The 25045-nt window shown below is 31.0% G+C and overlaps 1 protein-coding gene across 1 annotated transcript in view; it reads right to left on the bottom strand.

Moving 5' to 3' along the window:
- The window catches only part of LOC145283550 (serine/threonine-protein phosphatase 2A 55 kDa regulatory subunit B alpha isoform-like), a gene marked incomplete in the record, with an annotated part of 197831 nt that overhangs the window by 76565 nt on the left and 96221 nt on the right, over nt 1-25045 (bottom strand). The window contains 1 exon segment of the mRNA XM_080132433.1: nt 11820-11917. Within this exon segment, the coding sequence (XP_079988559.1) occupies nt 11820-11917 (98 nt within the window).

Raw genomic sequence — 25045 nt, 5'->3', positions numbered from 1 at the left:
AACAAAACTTCCTTCCTAGAACTATCCGCATGTGGAACATTGTTCCACTGACCTGCTTCCAACCGATTGCAACATGGTAGCCTTTAAATCCAATGTAAATAAGTTCTTGTTGAGCCGTCCCCTTAAATAATCAAATTCAACCCAACTTACAACATTAATGATTATTAGTACACTACCATCTTACATTTATTAACCCTTAGCCTTAAGTGGCATTCGGGCCTTGATAAGTGAGGACTTCCTTGTAGAAAAAAAATGTTCAGTAAGAGGTAAAGGGGGTTAATCTTTATTAAAATTTTCGTTTTCCTTAATTTTATTCCTGAATTCAATAAATATTCGATTTATAGTAAATATACAAAAAAAAAAAATTAAAAAAAAAGAAATAATTAAATGAGTCTATAGCAAGAAACACATTAACACATACTTTTGGCTCTATTTAACTCCTACTCTCCTGATGGTAGTTGGATACAAAGGGTAAAATCAATCGAGACAAAAAATAAATTGCCTCAGTTTAGACAGTTTTATTCCTTACCAAGGACAAAACAGATACTACACTTTAATATCAGTTCAAAGGCAAAAGTGTTAATAAAGGGATTAAAAAAGGGTTAATAAAAGACTATGAAAAGATGAAATTTATTCCTATACTTATGATGATAGTTGCTGTCAGCTATCACATTTAAATAATCAGCATTAAATACTTAAGTTTACAGATACTAGTTCTCACTCTGTGTGTGTGTGTGTGTGTGTGTGTGTATATTATATATATATATATATATATATATATATATATATATATATATATATATATGGCATTGTCTATTTGTGTTTGGAATGGTTTATTAAACTCCTTTCTCAATTTTTGGTTTACAAACTTGAAGATATATAGAGGATTTGGACCTGTAGAACAAATTCGATTTGATTTTTAGCCGGTAAAAATAGCTGCTGAGGAGTCAAAAATTTAAAAAAATTGAACTAGGCAGGTCATGTCAACTTATAGTGCTCGCTCTTCTAAGTAGATGCAAATATACATTCATATACTGCTGCCAGATATCACACTTTTAAATAATCAACATTAAATACTTAAGTTTACAGATACTAGTTCTCATCACACACACACACACACACACACACACACACACACACACACACACACACACACACACACACACACACAAAGTCAGTTTATTTTTAACTATTTCTTATCCATATTACAATAGCTCAAACGATAACAACCAAGGCTGGAGTGCTAAATGTTTTGGCTTCAATTCTAGTCTCCTAAATCATAAAAAAAAACAAAAAAACTTGAAATCACTACTATATATTAGATATAATATAATAATCAATAGAGTATTGGCTCTATAATAATAAATACAAAATCTGCATGAATAAAATAACATATTTAAGCATATTTTATGACTGGACTGGGCGGCCTGCTAGTATATAAAAGCGACCTTGTCTGTGCATGTGCAGATCAGTCTCTGACAAACTGCTGTCACTTTTTGGTCTACAGGCTTAAAATTTGATATAGATTTGAACCTGTGGAACAAACTTGATTTGGTTTTTACCTAGTAAAAATAGCTGCTAAATGGTCAAAATCGAAAATTTGGAACTTGGCAGGTATTAGTAGACAAAATGTATCTTTATGCATGCGCAAATATACATTTACATGTGTAACTACATGAATTTTTTAAGTTCTGATATGCATATGGACTTAGCTCAGATGGTAACAACGCTGGAGAGCTGCATACTAGCTGATCGCACCTAAGTGATATGTTTTTAAAACTTGGAATCACTACTATATATTGGATACAATCCATTGGTTCCATAATACGAAATCTGCATGAATTAAAATATCATATTTAAGCATATTTTCCGACCGAACATCACACTAGTATAGATATGTATGTATATGTGTATTATATATATATATATATATATATATATATATATATATATATATATATATACACACACACACATATTTATGTATGTGTGTATTATATATATGTATGTGTGCAGGGCTCTATGGACAAATTTATCTTTAGCTGACCTTTGACAACTAAATATTTTCGTTTACTAGCCAAACCCATATGATTTTTAGAATATTACATCTTCGTTCTATGACGAGTATGTACATCATAAATTTTTTTTTTTTTTTTTTTTTGAATAAATGTAATTCTAAATATACAGCAAATGTTATGTTGATACTTTCTTCCTTCAGATATTTTTAAACAGCCTTCGTAAAAAAAAGAGTATATTGTTCTATTAAACTTTTATTGTTTAAATAATTTAACTTTGTTCGTTTTATTAAAAAAAAAAAAAAAAGTTGAAAAGATATTTTTCACTCAGTAGTGAGGTCTGGAAGATTGTCAGTGAAAGTGCAATTGCCAAAAGATAAGCGTTTCATTATTTCTAGTCGCCATTTTGAAAAATCACTCACATATGTGACTGATTCACTCGCAATGTAGAGCCCTGGTGTTTATTATATATATATATATATATATATATATATATATATATATATATATATATATATATATATATATGTTTAAAGAAAAAATAGATTCTGGCTAGCCGTTTTTCCTTGAATGTTTCAGGAAAATGAGTAGTTTCGCAGAAGAAAAAGAAAAGAAAAAAAAAAAATGTACATATTTATTTTAATGCATTTTTAAAAGTGTATATATAAACATCAAACAACTCAACCTTCCCATACGCACACATATTCGTCCTTTCCCGACATGGGTTGGATTTAAAAAAACTGTCTTTTTTCGCACGATCTATGACTTTTTCTTTTATCACATTTTTATTTCAATTATCCTGAAGATGTCCTCTGAAACAAGGACGAAACGTTGATTTTTTAATAATTTCATTCGGTTTTTTCTATTTTTTCTTTAAACATAACGTCAACCACCGCTGGTATATTTTTTCATTCCTTATATATATATATATATATATATATATATATATATATATATATAACTCCCACCAGCATCATCTATAATTTTAATTGATTTATTTCGTTCCTAATGAGTCCCACGTTAGATGCAGCATCCCCACTATGTTACCTAGCATCTTCTCTACTCTCCTGATGAGAAGCATTAGGTTTCGAAATGCTTTGGCATAAAGAGTCTCTTCTATCCCCCAAGTAATTGTTTGTATTCCCTTATTGAATAAATGAACCAATCTATATTTACCAGTATATAGTCTTTGTGAATTCATTTCCCATTCCTATTGTTCTCATATATATATATATATATATATATATATATATATATTACACACAGAGTGACCCCCCCCCCAAAAAAAAAACAAAACAAAAGCTAAATGGAGGCTTTCTAGAACATATGCTGTAGAACGGAGAAAAAAAAAGGCCCAAAACCCTAATGTTTTGATGTGATGTTTAGAATATAATAAACTAATTATGACCAAAGTTTCATTTCATTCGGATAAAACACTAAGAAACGGGGCCTAATTAGAGTTGGGGCCCGTTTTTTTTTGGGGGGGGGGTCACCGTGTGTGTGTGTGTGTGTGTGTAGTAAATCAAAAAATAAGTTTTCTGCATCCTTTTATTTGTAAGTTAGTTGATAAAAAATAAAATCCTCAAAATTAATGTTTCATATCAAGTGTTGGTATGAATAATGGCAACACAAGGGAAGAACACATGAAGTAACTCGATATTTGTCTTCTTTCTGTTGTCATTGCTGAAACATCTTGTAAACAAATCACTTCATTTTGTGAATGACAGAAGCCATGAATAGATAAACAGATGATCATCGCTTCACAGACCATTCCAGTTATTTTTGCATTTCTAACCCGACAAGTTAATACGAAGAGCTGCAATGAGTTGTGTAAGAAGACGAGTTTGCCGTAGAATGGAAAGCTATTTATAGCTACAAAGCAATGTCCATTCAAACGCCAGTCGCTCCACCACACACACACACACACACACACACACACACACACACACGGAAGAGAATTCTAGCTACAAGCTGAAGATTGTCATGAATGCACGCTCACTCACTGGCACAGAGAAACTGTTGAGCTTAAAAGACCAATAGAAGAAATAGTCGGTAGGACAATATTGAGAGGAATATTCAGGTCAATAGGAGGTGGGAGAAAAATTATTTAACAAAATGTTTTTAATGAAAAGCTTTTGAAAAGAAATGTTTACAAATCAGTTGCAAAAATACATTTATAAAATCGAAAGTAAATTTCAAGTTATACTTTATATAAGCAAAAGTAAAAAAAAAAAAATGTTTAGATATAATTTTTTAAACCGAGTCTAAAAATGAATAAAATCTAATATTTTGCTTGTTAAAAGCTTCATATTACAATTAAAAACTTTCATTTCTCTATTAATAACAATTTTCAGACAAGATCATGTGTGTAACTGTGTTTCTCGTCTACACTCAACTTTCATGACTAACAAAAAAATTAAATACACACTATTTGTTTCAGTTCTGTTTTTGAACATTCCTTACAAGAAATTTGTTATTTACTTATTACTTAAAAATATAAGTAAAAAAATATTGGGTAGGTTTCTTGCTTACATATTGATAAATTACTCATCATTAATTGAATGTTTATTGAAAAAAAACAAAAAACAAAAAAAAAAACAGAAAATTAAATGTATTTTCTTAAATCCAATAAAACATAAAATAAATATAAATGCATATATTTGAGGTTCTTTTTATCCACTATTTATAACACCAGGTAAATACAGCTATTATATGAACAAAAAAATATTTTTAATTCTTGAAACAAGTAAATAGTAGAGATATCATATTGATAGAGAATGGATTAAGAAATATTTTTTTTAAAATTAATGAAATACCATGTCACATCTCGTTTCTGAATTTTTGAGATGAGGATTGGTTATTTGTATTATTCATCAGACTACTGTTCTCATCTTGAGTGTGATTTTCCGCTCAAAATTCCATCCAAATTCCCGAGTTCGACAAAATACACCTGAAGAAGGTCGAAGGTTATATCAACTGAAACGTTGTGAAAAATCACACTCAATATGAGAACAGTAGTCCGATGCCATATCCATTTACCTAAATGCTTTAATCTTCAAATAAAACATACAACAGTTTGGCAATAAATTTTATTATTTATTCATATCTGTATGTGTGCATATCACTGTAAAATACTATGCACAATTTTTGTTATTAATTCTTAAAACATTAAAACTAGTTAAATAAATCTTTTAACAACAATTGTTAGTGTTTTTTGCTATCACTGACAAACCTATCTCTTCTGTCATCTAGAAATGCTAAATTAGAAAGAAATTTTAATATAATTAAATTATAGAGCTTATTCAGATTGCCATTTATGGCGATAAACAAAACTGAAGACAATCTTATTGTGTACTTACTTGTCACCGAATAGAGATAGCATATTCCAAAAATTGATCAAGTATATATATATTTTTTTTTTCAAAAAAACAAATTTGCCGTGTTTTACTGATAACTGATAATTGAAGGCCAAAGCCATTTTAATATTCTTCAAATTTTAACTTATATAAAATGACCCTTTTAAAAAAATGTATTTATAATTTGAAAATTTTATGTTCTGGAAAAAAAAAAAAAAAAAAAAAAAAAAAAATTTTTTTAATACACACTATGTTAATAAATTATTGTTTGGTTTTAAATAATACGTTTTGGTTGGCTTTCTGACATTAAAAAAAAAAAATTAACTAAAATCGGTTGTTTGCCTTTGATTCCGTCATAGATGCAGTTCCCCCCCCCCTACCACCTGCATTGAACCGGAACAAAATTTGATTTTCTTGAAAAAAAAAAAAAAAAAAAAAAAAAAAAAAAAAAAAAAAAAAAAAGACTACTTGATCAAATTAAGTAATTTTTTAGAATCTTTCATCTTCATTCCATGACTGGTACGTACATTATACAGACGTTTCTATATTTTCTTTACTTTTAATTGCCGCCATAAGTATCAATCTGAATAAACACCTAAATCAGTCCATCCTTTGCATCTAGGCAAGTCCACAAATTACAAATAATAAGTAACAGATCATAACGGTTGTACTAATGAAGGAACAAGAACATGATTGTATACTTTAGTTTACATGACAATGCAAACGTGTTTTCCTCATTTGTCATTGCTAAATATTGTAGAATTATTTTGATAGAAAGGTAATAAATGCAGAGAAATATCTTGACGTGACCCTTTTGAAAAGGAGATTTTTTTTATTCAAATTTTTTTTTATTCTGGAAATGTTAAGAATGAATTTGCAAGGACATTTTTTTGGCTTTCAAGATGAAATAGGAATATACTCTCCTTGCCCTTATACATGATGGTTTTGCTATTTGTTAATATTTCTTATGTAATGTATTTAAGTATTGAAGCAAAATTAATGTAGAACAAATTATGTTGAAGTATAAGGATAATATTACCAAACATAAAAAAGGCTCAATAGCTAATTGAAACATTACACAAATAGTTATGATGATGAGGATAGTCTAATGAGAGAAAATGTAACTTACTGATCAAAAATTAAAATATTTATTCATTTTAACTTGGGTAGCGTGAAACAGACAAACAAACCTGATTGAGTAAATTCGAATTTCTTAAAAAAAAAACACACACATACCGGTTTTGTTTCTAATATACATTCTAATTTATACAAAAAAAGTTAAAACATTTTATCTGCAGAGAAAACTGAACATTTTTTTTGTATTTTATCTTCAGTTGGAAAATTTCTATAGTGGGATTCACCCCCACCCTCACCCCAAATGGCACTAATAGAATCGGGAGTAAAATTTACAATCCTTTTTACAATCAAAGTATTTGTTTTATTGCTGTTCAATGATATGTGGGCACACTTTGGTGATTGTCTTGTCAGGAGAAAACGTGATCCTGGATGGGATGCACACTCATTGGATCACAACCTCTCAGACTTTTATCTATTGGATAATCAGACCAATTCCCTGATTATTCATGAAATTAATGAAGAAATTTACTAGAATCCAAATCAAAAGGGCTAAACAGGCATAGACCTGTAACAGAGTGCGGACACACATATGCAAATGCATACAAAATGAAGTCACCATATAAGGATAAAGAAAAAGAATATAAAAAGAATGTGTGCAACAGACAAGGGAGCACGTTCGAGATCATGTTAGAAACGTAGATGACGTTTGAGGACAAATCATGTGAGAGAAGACGATCATGTTTTATTCAAGAAAGTACCCGGAAATAAATGATATCATTACAAAAGAAAAAGTGGGTTAAGTTATTACTTGTCTTCTGTTCCTTGTGACATACTCTGCTACAGCGTGCGGATACCATGTAAAAATGTGGATAATGTTACAGACTGAAGTTACTTTATTTTAAATATCGCAGAGCGGATTGTGATTTTATTAATGACCCCCCCCCCCATTAAATTGTCAATCAAGTAAAAAAAAAAAAAAAAATATTCAAAGATATTAGTTGAATAGTTATTGCCCTCAAGACTATGGGAGTTTATAGTGAAGTAAAGGTGCCACACCTTTCAAGATTTATGCGATTACTTCATATTTTTTTTTTTCAACAGATTGTATTAAGATTCAATCTCCATATGAAGGAAAAATGACTTATTCAACCATGATATTAGATCCAATTATATTTTTAGATTTTTAAAAACGAAAGAAAAAAAAAAAAAAAAAAAGAAACTTCTAAATTCTCTTAAGATTAAGTCACAGGTGTTAGTTTTTTAATATATTAATAAAAAATAATTTTTAGCAGTTTGTTTAAAATTATATTTTATATTGAAAAGTTAAATCTTAAAACAAAGTTAGACAGGAAATTTTTTTTTAATAAAGTTTTAAAAAATTAAAATAAAGAAATTTTTTAAAATGTTAATTTTATCTATTTTTTATGTCAAAATTAAAAAAAAGAAAAGAAAAAAGAACTACATGCCTTGAAGTTTTTGTTTGCCTTTTAGAAAAAATAAAATTCAAAACAATTTTGACAAGTTAACAATGAAAGCTTATTTTTATGCAATCAAAACATTGAGATTCAAATGAATTTTTTTCAATAAAAAACAAAAAACTAATGAAAATTGCAAAAAAAAAAAACAAAATAAATTAAAAAAATAAAATAAAATTTAAAATGATGCAAGATGATTAAATGAGGTAAAAAAAAAAAAATTGCTTTTTGGAAGGAAAAGTGAGAGGAAAAAAAAAAAGAATCAATAGCAAAAACTAATATAAGCAAACATGGAGTGAGGATAGAATATCACTAAAACGGAAATTAAATTATTTTACAAAGGCAAATACTAAAAATGCACAGATGTTTTGGTATGCAGCATGGGAACGAAAAAGCCAAGTGTTGTAAAAAATAAAATATAACATATATCACAAATTAGCTAAAAATATATATATATATAAAAAAAAGTGCTTTAAGAGTTAATATAAATTATTTTATTTAAATATTATATATTACTGTCTGTTTGGATCCCTGGGTTTTATCAATCTGGTTATTTTGGATTTAGAAGAAAATTCAGCCAATCAATGCAAAAAGATTTGTCAATCCCGCTTGATAGCAACAGTTCCGAAATCGGAGTTAAAAAAGATCTCCTGTTCTAAACATACAAATTCAAATGGGGCTGACTAATCTTTGTGCAATGATCAACTGTATTGATAAAACCTGGGTACCTCCAGTAGATACTATAATGTGTAGTATTTGGTGCTTCTTTGTTATAATAACAAAATTTGAAAAATTTCAAGTAAAGCTTAACTCCCTACATAGTATTTTTGAAAATGTCCCAGATAGTAGCTACCAACATCAAAGTGACACTGTGCTTTGGTTGGGATGTAAATGCAATAAAAAAGCCAATGGTATCTACTTAATTGTCATTTTGCAGTAATGAACACATCCAAAAATACGAAAAACAAGGTAGAAAATGAATTATTAATAAAAACGGTTTTCAAAGACAATGAGCACCAATTGAACTTTGCTAAACTGACTTAAGATTTCAGAAAATAATTATTTCCCTTGTTACGAGTTGAACTCGCCGATTTCTTTTCTTTTTAGCAAAATTTAATTTTTGCTATATGTATTATTATTCCTCGGACTACTAGTTTCATCTTGAGTGTGATTTTCACAAGGTTTAAGGCTCCTAAAATTCGTACTAGAATTGTCCGCAAGGATCCGTGGCGCAGTGGTTAGAGTACTGGGAAAAAATCAATTGTAAAAGTGATATTCTCCTGAAGGTTGAAGGTTCAACATTTGCGAATTACTTAGGACCTCTATCCAGTCATGGCTGATAGAACAAGAGCACGCTACCCCCATGAAGCAAATAAATGGTTCCGCTCGAAATTCTGTCCAAATTCCATAGTTCGACAAGATACACCTGAAGAAGGTCGGTAGTTATATCAACCGAAACGTAAAAATCACACTCAAGATGAGAACAGTAGCCCGGTGAATAATACATATAACCAATCCTCATCTCAAAAATTCAGAAACGTTAATTTTTGCCATCTTTGAAAACTATTTTCCTTAATAATTTTCTACCTTATTGTTTTTTGTAATTTTTGGATATGTTCATTACTGCGACATGACAATTAAGTAGATACCACTGGTTTTACTCGAAATTAAATATTTCAGTTTCTGAATTTTGCTTTAATAACGAAGAAGCACCCAGTATTTAAATAACAAGGCCGATAGCCATTAGTTGCGTGCTCTTGTGTAATGAATGAATGAATGCGTGAATGTAGGATTGACATGAAATTCTTAAAAATAAACTAAAATGACCGAAAAATGGGTTGCAATGACTTAAATAAAAATTAAATGATTTAGAATGACTTTAATCAACTTAAGGATGAATTGAATGATCTTAAGAATGACTTGAATGGCTTTGAGACTGACTGGTTGTAAAGTGGGTGATCATTTTACATTAAATTAATACAGAAAAGTGATCCCCCACTTTATATCACCATAAGTACAGCATGTAGTAAGAACAGATACTACACTTTGATCTTGTTTATATATTTTATTGCTTTTAAAAATTTTGAAAATACAATTAAGTAAAAAACAAAAGATTCTTAAACAACAAATACACTTTGATCTTGGCCAAAAGGTCAAGAAAAGCTATATTTATTTGCTCCCCCACCGAGCAAATTAGGCACAAGGCTGATTTTTAACGTGAGGAGTGAAGAGGAAATGGGGACCAACTTCCCGGGGAAGTAGGGGAGCTGGATAGTGACAATTGGTATGAAGGGTTGCCCCTACATTGACCAAGGTCTTATATGTGGGGTTGCCCCCACATATGGTCTTTGATTGCAGTATCTGCTGGACAGATACTACACTTTGATCTCGGTCAAAAGGCCAAGAAAAGCTTAAAAAGCTAAGAACAGCATCTATTAACAACAGACTTTTGATCTTAACCAAAAAGGCCAAGCACAAAAGTGTTACGGGCAGACCGACCGACGGAGTGACCTATAGAGTCGCTTGCACGCAACTAAAAGTACCTTTGACCTGTTAGGTCATAACCACCACAACTATACATGCCACTTTGATTTCATTCAAAAATTCATAAACTGATAATATCTGAAAAAATTCTTGCACAACTAAAATAAGTCTTTCTTTTTGGTATTATCCTTATGAATAATACAGAACTGAAAGAGTCCTTTTTTTTTTTTTTTTTTGTTATTAATTTACACGCATGCTTATAATGTAGAAACATTATTTAAATTAGTTAAAAAGAAAGTCATTAAGAAAGTCTCTAAATACAGCAGGATAGAGAGATAGACCGGATTAAATGAAAGAGAAGTGATTTGTTAAAGTTAATCATATGGGGAAAAAAATCTCAAGGAAACAAATGTTAATTAACTGAGCTTGAGTTAAAAAAAAAAAAAATATATTTTTTTTTCACTTCAAACAAGGTGTATTGCTACTTGGATGTGAGGGGCTATTAATTGGGATCATGTCTAGAGGGGACTATTTAGGAAGTTGAGCCATGAGATGTCTGCGTTACATTTAAACTTCTGCATGTTAGTACAGTTAGGAAAACAGGAAATGGAGGGAAATCTAAAGTCTAGCAGTCTATAGGAAGAAACTATTAAAGTAGAAGGCTTTCCAGCATCTAAAGACATGTACAGAGAAGGGGTGGGATTTTGCTGCTGGTTTAGTTAATCAAGAGTATATCCATCAAAGAGGCAAAAGTGCAATAATTTCATCAGAGCACATTTGATTAAAGTATTTATAAAACAGGCACAGGGATGTAACATTGTGATGAGACAGGGGTTGGAGTGTGGTTGATAGTGAGGGACCTATTAGAGTGGACATTCTTTTATGGATGCTGTCTAAGAGTGCAAAACTAGTGGTAGATGCACCAGCCCAGATATCTGAGTTGGTGCATCAACTACTAGTTTTGCATCTGCAGATGTGGCAATATTCTATGAATGAGTGAATGGTAGCTGTGTACAGATATACAATAGGTGTAAGTATTTTCTAACATGATAGAGAGAACTCACCTTCACAGCAGCCTAGGCAATGTCGGCCAATAATAAGAGATACTAGAATAGCACGAGGAGTGAAGGGTTTATTTATTCAAACAATTCTAAATGGGAAGAAAAGATTCTTGTAGTCAATGCCAAAATTATTCAAGTAAATTTTTTTTTTTTAGATAGCTTAAATAACTGCCACTGAATACTGAAGAATAAGAAAAAAGTGTTAGAGTGTTAATAGAGAGAGGCGTGAGAAGAGGGTGGAGGGACACTAAGAAAGGGAAGTAGGCATTTGAGACCCTGCAAAGTTAAAAGTAAATTTTAGCAATCACTAGTTAGGAAAAGAGAAGCAAGTGTGCAAGATGGGAGGCTTACAGATTTGTCGCGCTGGAAAATGACAACACGGCCTCCTTTGTCACCGGTGGCCAGGAGTTCTCCATCACTGTTGAATTCAACACAAGAAATGATATCAGCTGGAAAAAAAAAAAAAAAGAAATCAATAAATCATTAGTTTATTAATAGAAAACAAGCAAGACCTGTGGAAATTCCACAGGGGACTCATTATTATGTAACATATTGATGTTGGCATTCTGTAGATGTTAAGTGTAAATGGAGACATCTTGATATTATCGTAGCTCTTTTTTTAAAACTGCAAAAGTATTTAACTTAGCTAGCAGGGACGCCTGACGTAGCCCAGCCGTAAAGTATGCTTAAACATGATATTTTAATTCTGGCAGATTTTGTATATATTATTATAGAGTAGATGTTCTATCGATTTTTTAATATATTATAAAGTTGCTATTAAAAATGGTGCCTGGTGTTGCCCGAGTGTTTGGAGGTATGTGTTGAGCTAAAAAAGTGGTAGTAAGCAGGCAGGCTTGAACCTGAACAACCAAGGAGGAAAAGAATGTGAGAAAAAAAAAAAAAAAAATTAAAAAAAGATAGAGAGAGGTAGGATCGAACTCGAAAACGTAGGGTAATTAGCAGTTAGGCCAAAGAGGATAGTGAATTCAATGAGTTGGTAATTAAGTGAAGCATCAAACGAGTCACTATGCATGCGCAGAAATGAACGTTGCTTTAAAACTTGGCCTGGGGCCAGTTAAGCTTCCCGCTTTCAGTCTTGGTATTTATTTGCTTCCCAACAAAAGCAAATTAGACGTAAGGTCGTTTTTAATGTGTGTGTATGAAGGGTTTCCCCTTTCCCCTATATTGACCAAGGACCAATTACAGAACAGATACTACCCGGCTCAAAGGCCAGGCGTTTGCCTGTTTGCATTTGATTAGTTTTGCTTTATTTATACGAAAAAGACAAACAAATATTCGAAACGAGGGAATTTTTTTAAACTCAATAAAAAAAAAATTTAAAAAAAGATAGAGACAATGTCCGTTTGCAAATCTGAGATATTATGATCTAGGAAGTATAAGAAAACTTCTCCCGGAGTCTAACTGACGCGAGAACCCCCAACACAAAAAACCTTTCGTGGACATACACACAAATGTTTGCGCCCATTTTACCTTTTATATAATAGATAGTAATATGACTTGGGTGCATCAGCTTGGATTGAAACCAAAACTTCTGAAGAATTACTGATAAAATTATTTCTTAAAAAAAAAAAAAAAAAAAAAAAAATGAATAAAGATACTTTCCTGCTGATCCCATTTGAATATGATCGGTCATTCAGATTTCAAATGTCAACGGATATGCTTGTTACATCTGGCGACACTTGAATTGTAGACGAAACAACTACCTGTGGATCAAAATCTAAATAACAATGAATATGATAATTTTTCTTTTCCACTATCCTTACTATATTAACATCAAAACCCGTTAGGCATATTTACAATATTTGGATATACCGTATATATAGTAATTTCCAAACTCTCAAATCTTGATAATGTTTATTTGCACATATTTTTCTTTAAGTTTCTAACATTCTGTAATATACATATCTAATTTGGATTGTAGCTGAAACCACTGTCAATAATTTTCCCCACTTTTTATCTGTGCCTAAATCAAAACGTACATTCCATGAACAAAGCTTCTTTCTTAAAAGTGCACGCCTGTGAAACTCTTCCGTTTGCCTGTTTCCCACCTGACTACACCTTGGATATCTTCAAGTCCAGCATGAACAAATTCCTGATGAACCGCCCCTTAAGTAAAACTATCAAATCTCCAATACTAACGATTACTATGATACTATCCCATTGATTACTGTACACACAATGACCCTTATCCCCGAGTGGCTTCCAGGCCTTGATAAGTGGTGACCTCCATGTAAAAAAAAAAATCTTAATCTAATCATTATGCCACAAGCCCTTGTCCACAAAAACTCATAGCATAACAGATAAAGTACTAAGTAAAGTTTAGTTTTAAGTGACACTCTTCTGGAAGCTGAAGGTTCAATCCTCAGAATACAATTGCGAATTACTCACGACTTCTACCCGGTCATGGCTGATGGAACAAGAACATGTTACTCGTCTGGATTAAATAAAGAGTTCCAAATTTCATGAAGATTCCCAAGTTCAACAAGATACAACTAAAGAAGGTCAGAGGTTACATCCACCAAAACAAAAAAAAAAATAAGACTCCAGATGAGAACAGTCGTCTGAATAAGCCAAAGATAAAGTTATCTTCTTTCAAAAAATAAACAAAATAAATAATTAAAAATAAACACCAAAGAGTTATATCGGATTAAATTTTATAATATTCAAATTATTATTCCCATCTTAAATATTCTTATGTTTCGGCCAAAATCACCTCCAACCACTTCCAGGTGTATATTGTTAATCTTGTGAATGCTACAAAAATGAAAATTACTTAAGATTTAACAAAACAAGAACAATCTACCTCCCTCCACAGATTAAATTATGGATTCATTTCGAAATTTCGTATAGATTCCAGAGTTTAACAAGATGCACTTGAAGGTCAACATTTACATCAACCAAAATATTGTGGGAATGGTGGTTCTAATAATCCAAATTATCAATCATCATTTTAAATTTCCCAAACAAGATTAGGAAATAATTTTAACTTTGTAAAGTATGTATGCCAGCAGCATTCGGCCTAAGTGGGTTGAACTGGCTTCCTCCAAAGGAGGAAGTTTCATGAGAATATCAAGTTCACAAGCGGCCTCCAATTGCATGTATACATGTTTACACATTCTCACAATTTTTATTTCAATTCCAAATTATTTAAAACTAAACTTCTATTACATTAGATCAAGTTTCTTTAATTCGAAACTCATTGAAAATAAATGTTTAATTTTCATTTGAACAATTTTAAATGACGCTGACACACAAGTTCGTGAGGATTCAGATTTTATCTTTACTTCAATTCACTTCACTGAAGCATAAAGGGCTACTGTGAATTAAGGGTTAGATTTTTAGGGACACGCTAGTTGTACAAGACATTTATTTACATTTAAATTCTTGCATGTTGGTAATTGGGAAACAGAGTAGGGAGGGAATTCCAAAAGTAAGTGCTTCAAAGAGAGAAGCTATTAGAGTAGCTGATTAAGTGTTAAGATATATTTCATCAAAATCAATAATAAAAAAAGTTTGATACCATGTTAAAATGATTCAGTAGAAAATTGTTAAATTACAAATGCTTTGATATGATATAAAAAAGAGGTGAAAACTGTTATATATTTTTGTTTTACATAAGCATTAATATGTTGCTACACATTCATGAGCATGTTTTGGTCAGCTAGTTACAAATAACTAGAGACCTTGTAACTGGTTGACTGAAACATGTTCATGAATGTGTAGTGACATCAATAAAACAAATAAAGAGTATATCTTGCTCTACTTCGGTATTGAGCACTCTTACATTAATCTCGTTAAAACTTCATTGGTTACTTTACGTCTGCAAAATATTAACCTGGAATTATATATTTAAAAAAAAAATTGTTTTATTTTTTTATTTAATTCAACAACTTTTGAGAAAAAGGAAAAATATCTTGTTTGATTGACCAACTAGAAAAAGTGACACCATTTTCGACTTTTTTTCATATTTTATTAGGAGACAAAGTCATTTGATTATACTCAGCTGAAATAAATCCGACTCAAGCGCAGGTTTAAAAAGGAAATTCAGTTTAACTGAGACTCCAGCAAACATTCACAATTTTAGTTCTGATTCGAATCAATAGGTCCATTTGATATAATGGTAAGAATGTTCAGTAATAAGTCAGAGACCAAGGTTCAATCCTCAGTCAAATCATACAAAGATACTTGATGTACCCTTGCTAAACACTTAGCATTATGATGTGTGAATCAAGGATAATCGGAAATATCTTGAAAAAGGAGTGGTGCCACCCTTGTGTAGTAGCTGATGAAAAAGGGGGTCTTTGACTGGAACAGACTATAACTTTACATTTCACAGGGCTCTACGGACAAATTTATCTTTAGTTGCCTTTTAACAACTAAATACTTTTGTTTACTCGCCAAATAGAAAAGTTGGTGCTAATGCACTTACTGATCTACGCTATTTTTGAAATCGTATTTCCAAGTTTAATTAAAGTTTTATTATGTTTTTTTTATTCAATTATAAGGTTAAAGTACAGAATAGGTATAAAACACCATCCCCTCCCCATGTTAAGAATGGCTTTTTAAATAATAAAGTTATTTCAGCACGGATCAATAAGTGCATGAGTACCGAAAAGTTACTAGCCAAACGCGCATGACTTTTAGAATGACATTTTCGTTCTGTAACAAGTATGTACATAAAGATTCTTGTGTTTTTTTTTTAATAAGTGTAATTCTAAATATAAAACAAATTTTATGTTGATACTTGAAGGTATGAACATTCTAATTTCTTCAGATATTTTTTCAACAGTCTTCGTTAAAAAAAAGAAAAAAAAAGTATATTGTTCTATTAAACTTTTATTCAAATAGTTAACTTTGTTCGTTTTATAAAAAAAAAAAAAAAAAAAAAAAAAAAAAAAAAAAAAAGTTGAAAAGATATTTTTCACTCAGTAGTGAGCCTTGGAAGATTTTCAGCGAGAGAAATAAGAGAAACACAATCGCCAAAAGATAAGCGTTTTATTATTTCTAGTCGCCATTTTGAAAAATTACTTGCAAACATGACTGTTTCACTTGCAATGTAGAGCCCTGTATACCAACCTGGTGTTGCCTGAGATGTAAAAACTTTCATGTTTTTTGGGGGTTTTTCCCCCCATTTTTAATCTTTTACAGAAAAAGCAATCAAATTTTAACTGGAACTCCTACTATATTCTTCAATAAAAATGTAATTTACACCATCCTCTGTGATTTTAAAAAAAAAATTAATGATTTTTGTAATTATTTTGAAATTTCATATCGCCTTGGCATGAGTAAATAATTTTACAAATAAATTGTAGTTAAGTTATTATATTTAAATATATATATATATTATATATATATATATATATTATATATATATATATATATATATATATATATATATATATATCAGGGCTCTACGGATGAATTTAATTTTAGTTGACCTTTGACAACTAAATATTTTAATTTACTAGCCAAATAGAAAATTTACTAGCCAAACCAATGTAATGCAAAAATTTATTAGCCAAACCAATGTAATGCTATTTCACTGTTATGAATAAACCAATAATATTAGGTGATGTTTTTTTAATTTTCGAATTATGAGATAGACAAAATTAAAAGGGGGGAATTCAGAAATTTTATTCAGTTTCAATTTTATCAAATCTAACTTGAATAAATAGCTTATATAGATTAAATATTGTGTGTGTGTGTATATATACGAAGGGCGGGCAATAAGTAATGCCCCTGACTCACTTCCCATAGCAGTAGAGCAACGAAACTTGGCACAGTTATTAGTCTTTTTCTACATAAGAACCACCCAGAGTTATGCATTTCTCCCATCGTTTCATGCAACTCTGGAGACCGTTTTTGTAGAACACCCCAGGTTGGTCCTCCAATCACAACGTTACTTCAGAAATCAAGGCTGCATCATCTGAGAAACACTTTCCTTTCAAAAAACAACTTCATGGCTGGGAAGAGGTGAAAGTCAGAGGGTGCAAGGTCAGGAGAGTAGGGAGGATTTCATAACCACACGCCTGTGCTTCTGATTTGGCAACATGCGAGTTGTGGACCGGAGCGTTGTCCTGCAGGAGGAGGGTACTTTTGCTGATCTTGCCCCACCTCTTAATTTTGATAGCTTCCTTTAATTACCTCAAAAGTGAAACATAAAAGGCTCCTGTAGTTGTGGTACCCTTTGCTAAGAAATCTGTCATCACTACTCCGTCCTGGTCCCAGAAGATTGTGAGCATGACCTTGTCAGCGGAGGACTGCACCCTTGCTTTCTTTGGAGGTGGTGAGTCCAAGTGCTTTCACTGCATTGACTGGGCTTTGGTCTCTGGATCATAGTAATGGACCCAGGTTTTATCCTGTGTAATCAGTCTTTTGAAAAACTTGACTCATCTTGGCACATCTCCAAATTCATCCTCGAGCACTCGGTGCGTTCTCACTTCTGGAATGGTGTGAGCAACCTGGGAATCCATCTGGCAGACCTTATGCATATGCAAATGGTCATGAATGATAGTTTCCACAGACCCTGTGCTAATCTTGACATCTTGGGCCATTTCGAGAATAATAATGCGCTGATCTTTCAAAATGGCAGCCTCAACTTGACGGACAGATGCCTCATCAATGACAGAGGGGGGGGGCAGGTCTGGAAGCTGTTTTCACAGACTTCCGGCCATGTTTGAATTCATGATGCCAGCGTTTTACAAGGTCATATGGTGGGGCATTATCACCATAAGTTTCTTTCATTTCATTAAAAGTCTCCTATGATGTGCATCCTTTCAAATACAAAAACCAGATCACTGGTCGACATTCAACAGGCTCCATTTCACACCTGACTCAGTTCGAACACCTGTAGAACAATTAGTTCAGAGCTGTAATTTACCACATAACCCGTAGAGATATAAATCATTGCACATGCAAAATTTCAGCTAGATCAGACAACTGGAAGTGGGTCAGGGGCATTACTTATTGCACGCCCCCTCATATATATATATATATATATGTGTGTGTGTGTATATATATATATATATATATATATATATGATCCTTTCTCATTGTTCACAGTTAAAAAAATGAAATGTCATCAAATGATTTCAAAAGTACAAAAGTTTTCAATAACAATCGGCAAAAAAGATTTTTCAATGATTAAGTAATTTTTTTAAGAGTTTATAATATTCTAAAAAAATATTTTCTTAAATTAAAACTTAAAAATTACATAAATATATAAATAAATTCTATTTCCAACTATTTTCTCACCTTCTCACCTTAGCTTGGCTGAAAAAAAAAAAATGAGGGGGGGGGTCACCCCCTCCATGGCTGTCACCCAGAGTAGACCGCATCCTCCGCCCCCCCCCCCCCCAGCTACGCTAGTGGGTATGCGCCTCTGAACCATCAGACTATTTTCGACCATTTTACACCAAGGCTATTCGTGTGCCATATGTGTGCGCACACGCGTATTAAAGTGACTTATCACATAGGTGTAGTAATCTTTCGCGGACAATTTAAATTAGATGGAAATGAATTTTTAAAAGATTCCGGATAATTTCGGAAAGGCAATTTTTTTTTTTTTTTTTTTTTTTTTGGTGAATGTCGATAGTACACTACCGCAGGAGTTGCCTTTAAAATCTTAATTTTCATATAATTTCGGGTGTGTTATAAACAAATATTGCATTCAAAATTGGGGCCAGCAAATAGTTTTTAAGATATGGAAGGAAGCATCAACACGTGTTTTTGTTTTTTTTATAAAGTTCATGGTCTTTTGCTCCTTTTTTTTTTTTTTGCTTCATTAGCTGAACATTTTAATAGAATGTAAATTTTTTAAAGAAAAAATATTTGAAAATTGACTTACCACAGTAGTAGGTGTGTCAGAAACTTTGTGAAAAATATTGAATAATTTGACCCCCCCCCCGTCTTTCCAAGCTTATAACTACTCGAAAAATGTAATTCAAACCCTAATTTTTTTTTCAATTAAAGGAGCAAGGACCAAGGTTTCATTTAAACAAAAAAAAAAAAACAACGTGGTTTAAAAAAAAAAAAAAAAGAAAAAAAGGTTTTAAACTTCGGACTTTACAGGTAAATTTCTAAAAAAAAACACTGCTCTTTTTTTTTTTTTTTTTTTTAAATTTGAATATATTATTTATTGTTCTTTTATTTTCAATTTGTGATATATAAAACTTTGGTAAGTAAATTAATTATTTACTTTTTAATAGACACTTGAAAATGGGAGGGGTGTGAATTTAAAAAAAAACGTTTGTCTAAAATATTATATTCGGTTTATTGGAAGCAGCATAAAATTTCACACTGAAAAATATTGTAAAAATAGAATCAATAGAAAAATTTGGATAGATTTTTAAAGTTTAAAAAATTAAAAAATACTGAACTCGTAAAATTCAATTAATTTCATTACTGTTTTTTTTTTAAATAAAAAAAATAATATTTCTATTACTTTTTATACAACTTTAATAATTTATTTTGGAAGTATAATTCATAAAGAAAATAAACAACCCACTTTTAAAAGAGAAATTACAAGTTCTTTATATTTTATTTGCAGTTTCGTGTTAGGGGTGTCAAAAATTCCTACAAAAATTCTGATACACCTACCGCAGTAGTAGCTTAAATTAAATAAGAGATAGCAAAATAATTGTTTTTGTTTTTTTAATTTTCTGAAGACCTTAACCGCAAACCACCACTTAGCATTAGTTCTAATGTTATTGCAATGATACTCTTTTCGAAACTTCAAAAGAAGCCACTACTGTCAAAGTTTTGCGAAATAATATCACGTGATCAATTTCATTTTAGAGATGTTTAAAAAAGAAAAAAGTACATTGTTCTATTACTGTTTTACTGTTTAAATAATTTGACCTTGCTCGTTTTATTTTAAGAAAATATAAGTTGAAAAGACATTTTTCATTCACTATTAGAAGAATTGTCGGTAAAGAAAAAACAGTCGCCAAAAAGATGAGCGTTTTTATTTTTAGTCGCCAACTGGAAAAATCACTTGCAAATGCGAGTGATTTACTCGCAATGTAGAGCCCTGTATATATATATATATATATATATATATATATATATATATATATATATACGAGTAAGATAATTTATAATTAAAATAAAAAATCTGTTTCATAAGGAAGAACAAACAAAATTAATTGTACGATCGTTTTGGAAACGATGTTTTTATTGATATAAGACAATAAGTTTTGGATAATGATTTCATCTTATAGTTTTTGAAACAACGTCTCCTCATCAGCAAAAATATTGGGTGGGGTTTTGCATTGAAAACTATAATAATTGTAATAAACCTACTAAAAACATAACCTATAATATGGCCATGTCGTTCCGCATACAAATGGCAAAAAATAATCGAAATACAATACAAAACCAAATTAAACCACAAGCATTAGCCACTAACACAAATAAACCACATACCAAAATCTGTAAGCATAAAAACAGACATAGGGAAATCCTGTGGTTCAACCCTCCATATTCTAAAAATCTTGAGGCAAACATAGCCAGGGAATTCTTTAAAATATTAGAAAAAAACTTTAAAGCCCCTCATAGATACAATAAAATCTTTAATAAGAACACGGTCAAAGTGGCTTACTCAACTATGCCAAACCTTAATCAAAAAATAATTAGTTCTAACAATAAGAAAATTACTAAGATACAAAATGTAAATATAGAAACTATAGCAGGCTGTAACTGTAGAAGAAAAAATAAATGTCATCTACAAGGTACCTGCAAGATAAATAAGGCCGATAGCCATTAGTCGCGTGCTCTTGTGTAATGAATGAATGCGTGAATGTAGGATTGACATGAAATTCTTAAAGATAAACTAAAATGACAGAAAAATGGGCTGAAATTACTTAAATAAATAAAAAGTAAATGACTTAGAATGACTTTAATGAACTTAAGGATGAATTGAATGACCTTAAGAATGACTTGAATGCTTAAAAAATAACTGGAATCCTTCAAAAACAACTTGAATGATCTAGAGAACGACTTGAATGGCTTTGAGACTGACTGGTTGTAAAGTGGGTGATCATTTTACATTATATTAATACAGAAAAGTGATCCGATATGAAGGGTTGCTTTCACATTGACCAGAACTGATTACTTCCTTTTCCGCTTCTGGCCCGAAGGCCAAGAACAGCCTCTGCGCAAAGCTTAAAAAGCTAAGAACAGCATCTATTAACAACAGAAAGGCCAAGCACAAAAGTGTTATGGACAGACCGACAGATGGAGTGACTTATAGAGTCTCTTGCACGCAACTAAAAATGTGATTTATAGCTGCACAGTGTCACAAACTCCAAATATAAATTATGTTAATAGCAACCATACAAATCCCTTTTCACATTATAACTACCACACAGTTATCCAATGACTGCACCCCAATTAACCAATCTACCAATCAAATACAACCAAACCTATTACATACCAATACCACTCCTAACCTACCTGACAACAAATATATTAAACAAAATGTAATCTACTTCGGTTCCACATCTGGATTTATTAAACATGGGATTTCAACGCATAAGCACTCCTTTAAAAATCCTTCCTTGAGAAACCAGACTGCTTTATCTAAACATATTTGGCGACTCAATGATAGAAATATTCCTTTCAATTTAAAATGGGAAATAATAGGATCATATAAAGCATATATACCGAGGAACAGATTCTGTGTGCTTCGTAGACATGAAGCCCTTAAGATTTTAAAATATAATAAAAATAAAACTATTCTCTTAAATTTAAAAGATGAAATTTTTTCGGGATGCATTCATAAACATTGTTTTAAATTCAACAAATTTAAGCCACCATAAATCATAAAATTTTCTTATTACTAACCTATCTTAAAATTTATAAATTAATAACTATTATTACTATAGTTTTTATCATTATTATTATTATCTTATCTGATATTTTTACTATTTTTTATTATCTATTTTACTTTGAATTTATATGTTACTATTTTTATTAGTGTAAGTTCTATAAATATTATAATTACTATATAATTATTATTTTTATTAAATTACTACCAATAAGATTCATTTATTATATTAAAACATTCAACTTAAAACTAATTAGTGGTTATGAACAGTAAAATTCTTAATTTTTCTATTTGAATATAATTATCTCCCTTTGTAATTCAAATATTTAAGTTGATTTCAAATTTAGCGTTACTAACGATTTCAAACTGGTAATATTATTCCATTGGCGTTTCCTTTGAAAGTTTGTATATATCAACATTTTAAAGCATTCATAAACTATGTTTACCATCCCAATGAACGCATTGACGATGATACTTACGACTTTTAGAAGCGAACCATTAAAAGGTACATATATTTTTATTAGAAATATTAAAATATCCTCTCTTAACCCTACCGTTCAACCCATTTTATTTTTAATTTTATTTCATCTTACTTTATCAACATCAAAAAATGAACTATTTTCCTTTATATTCTAAATATTTTCCAGATACATTTGCCTTACTTAAAAAAAAATGCTAGGCTTATTTTTGGTGTCTTTAAAAAAAAAAAAAACCCACCTAATATTTTTGCTGATGAGGAGACTTTGTTTCAAAAAGCTATATGATAAAATTATTGTCCAAAATTTATTGCCTATCTCAATAAAAACACTGTTTCTGAAACGATCGTACAATTTATTGATTTTGTTTGTTCTTCCTTATGAAACCGATTTTTAATTTTAATTATAAATTGTCAATTATCTTACTCAATATCAAAATAGCTCTAGGAGATATATATATATATATATATATATATATGCCTATCGAGCTTATTATATATCTACATTACGAGCACTGTTTTCTTTTTATTTTAATTATATTAATGAATTTACTAATACATTAAAATATACTCTGCTCTTTAGACTGTTGTTCTAATCCCCTTAAAATTATATATAATGAAAATTGGCTAGTCAGAATCAAATTTTGATTTGTCAGCTTAAATGCTATTTGGGTTTGACTTTGAAAAGTTAAGATGACTTTGTTAGATTTCTTTATTGCTACAGAAAAAAAAAAAAACGGGCGTTGTTAAAATGTGTCAATTTAAAATACTTTTGCAAAGTTAAATACAACACATCTACATAAATGGCATGTAATAAAAAATTTCAAAAATTAATTTTTTTTCAAGTGTTAGACATTTTTCTGAAATAAAGAATTATAACTTAGATTTAGTGTTTTGAGAATAACACAAAAGATTTTCCTGCCTTTGCCAGTTTTTCTCATCACTACAGGCCTTCTTATCAAGGACACTGAGAATCTATATAGAGATGGTGGCGAAAGCATAGCTAGCCATCAGATCACAATATTTATGTTATTTGGCATACTGATAGATTTGAAATCGATAGTAGGTAAGAACAATACGGACAGAAAAGGAATCTGAACATGTGACGTCCCAGATATTTATATAAACATAATTTAGATTTGGTTACGTGTCCTCGTTTTGATGTGAATGTCAAAACATTCTAGTTGATATAGGTTTCGACCATCTTCAGGTGTCAGCTCCCTTCCATTGAAATTTTTGAACAGAAGCTCTTAAAAAAAGTTATTCAGAGACAGAATGGCTTATATTTACCTTTCACAATGTTGCTTGTCAGCTTATCTCTACTGCAATAAAATATTTATTACCTACTGCTCAAATCTGGACTACAAGCAAACCTTAAACATAAGTTGTTATGTATAAGGTTTATATATTGCCTGTAGTTTCATCAGGAGGCAAAGAGTATAGCTTAAGTGCTCTTTTTCTTTCTTTTTTTGTTTGTGATAAAAATTACCTGGAATGGAGAGGGGGGGGTCACGATTTTAATCTCTGGGTCAAACAGTATACAAACATCTTGTTCAATAGTAAGTAAGGCTAAACAAGGAGATATCTTTTAACAATGACGACCAAATGTTAATGTACAAAAAACTGCTGAAGAAAGCCATATTGTATTAGTCGAAACACAACATGAAACGCCAATGTAAGTAATGGACCCTTTTTTTGGTCCTCTTTCATCATTATAAGTACATTGTTTTGACTTGGCGCAACATTCACCCAGGATGCTTCTCCCGTAAAATATATAGCATCCATAATGAATGCAGGCCATGCACGACAGTCCGCAGCAGCAAAGATAATGAGGGGCAGCTAGTTTAGGAATCACCAACAAACACTGTAGACCTGTGGACAAGAACTAGCTTTGATCAGGTTACATTCTCAGCTGGCCTCCCAGGTGTCTTTGTCAACCTTAGAGTGGTTCTGGATTATTACTTTGTGAATGAACTCTCCTGGACTGTGGTGCATAATGACTGGACCAAGCTCTTCTTTTAAAAAAAATTGGTTGAGAGGGATGATCCTGATATTGTGTCCCAATTTGAGTACTGGAGACAAAATGGTGCTTGCAGATTCGCTGAATTTAGCAGAGGCAGTATAGGTTGAACACTTCTAGCTTTTTGAGATTCACACCTCTCGTCGGCCAGGTTTTGCAACCTTAATAAAAGATAGTCCAAACAAGTGCTTGATAGATCCAGACTTTGGTGTCTATTGTGATCTCAAGACAAA

Source organism: Euprymna scolopes, chromosome 8 (assembly GCF_053919585.1).
Source record: "Euprymna scolopes isolate OS-2025 chromosome 8, ASM5391958v1, whole genome shotgun sequence".
Classification (NCBI taxonomy): Eukaryota; Metazoa; Mollusca; class Cephalopoda; order Sepiida; family Sepiolidae; genus Euprymna; species Euprymna scolopes.
Note: the sequence above shows the minus strand (reverse complement) of the source record. Positions and strands in the feature narration are given on the sequence as shown.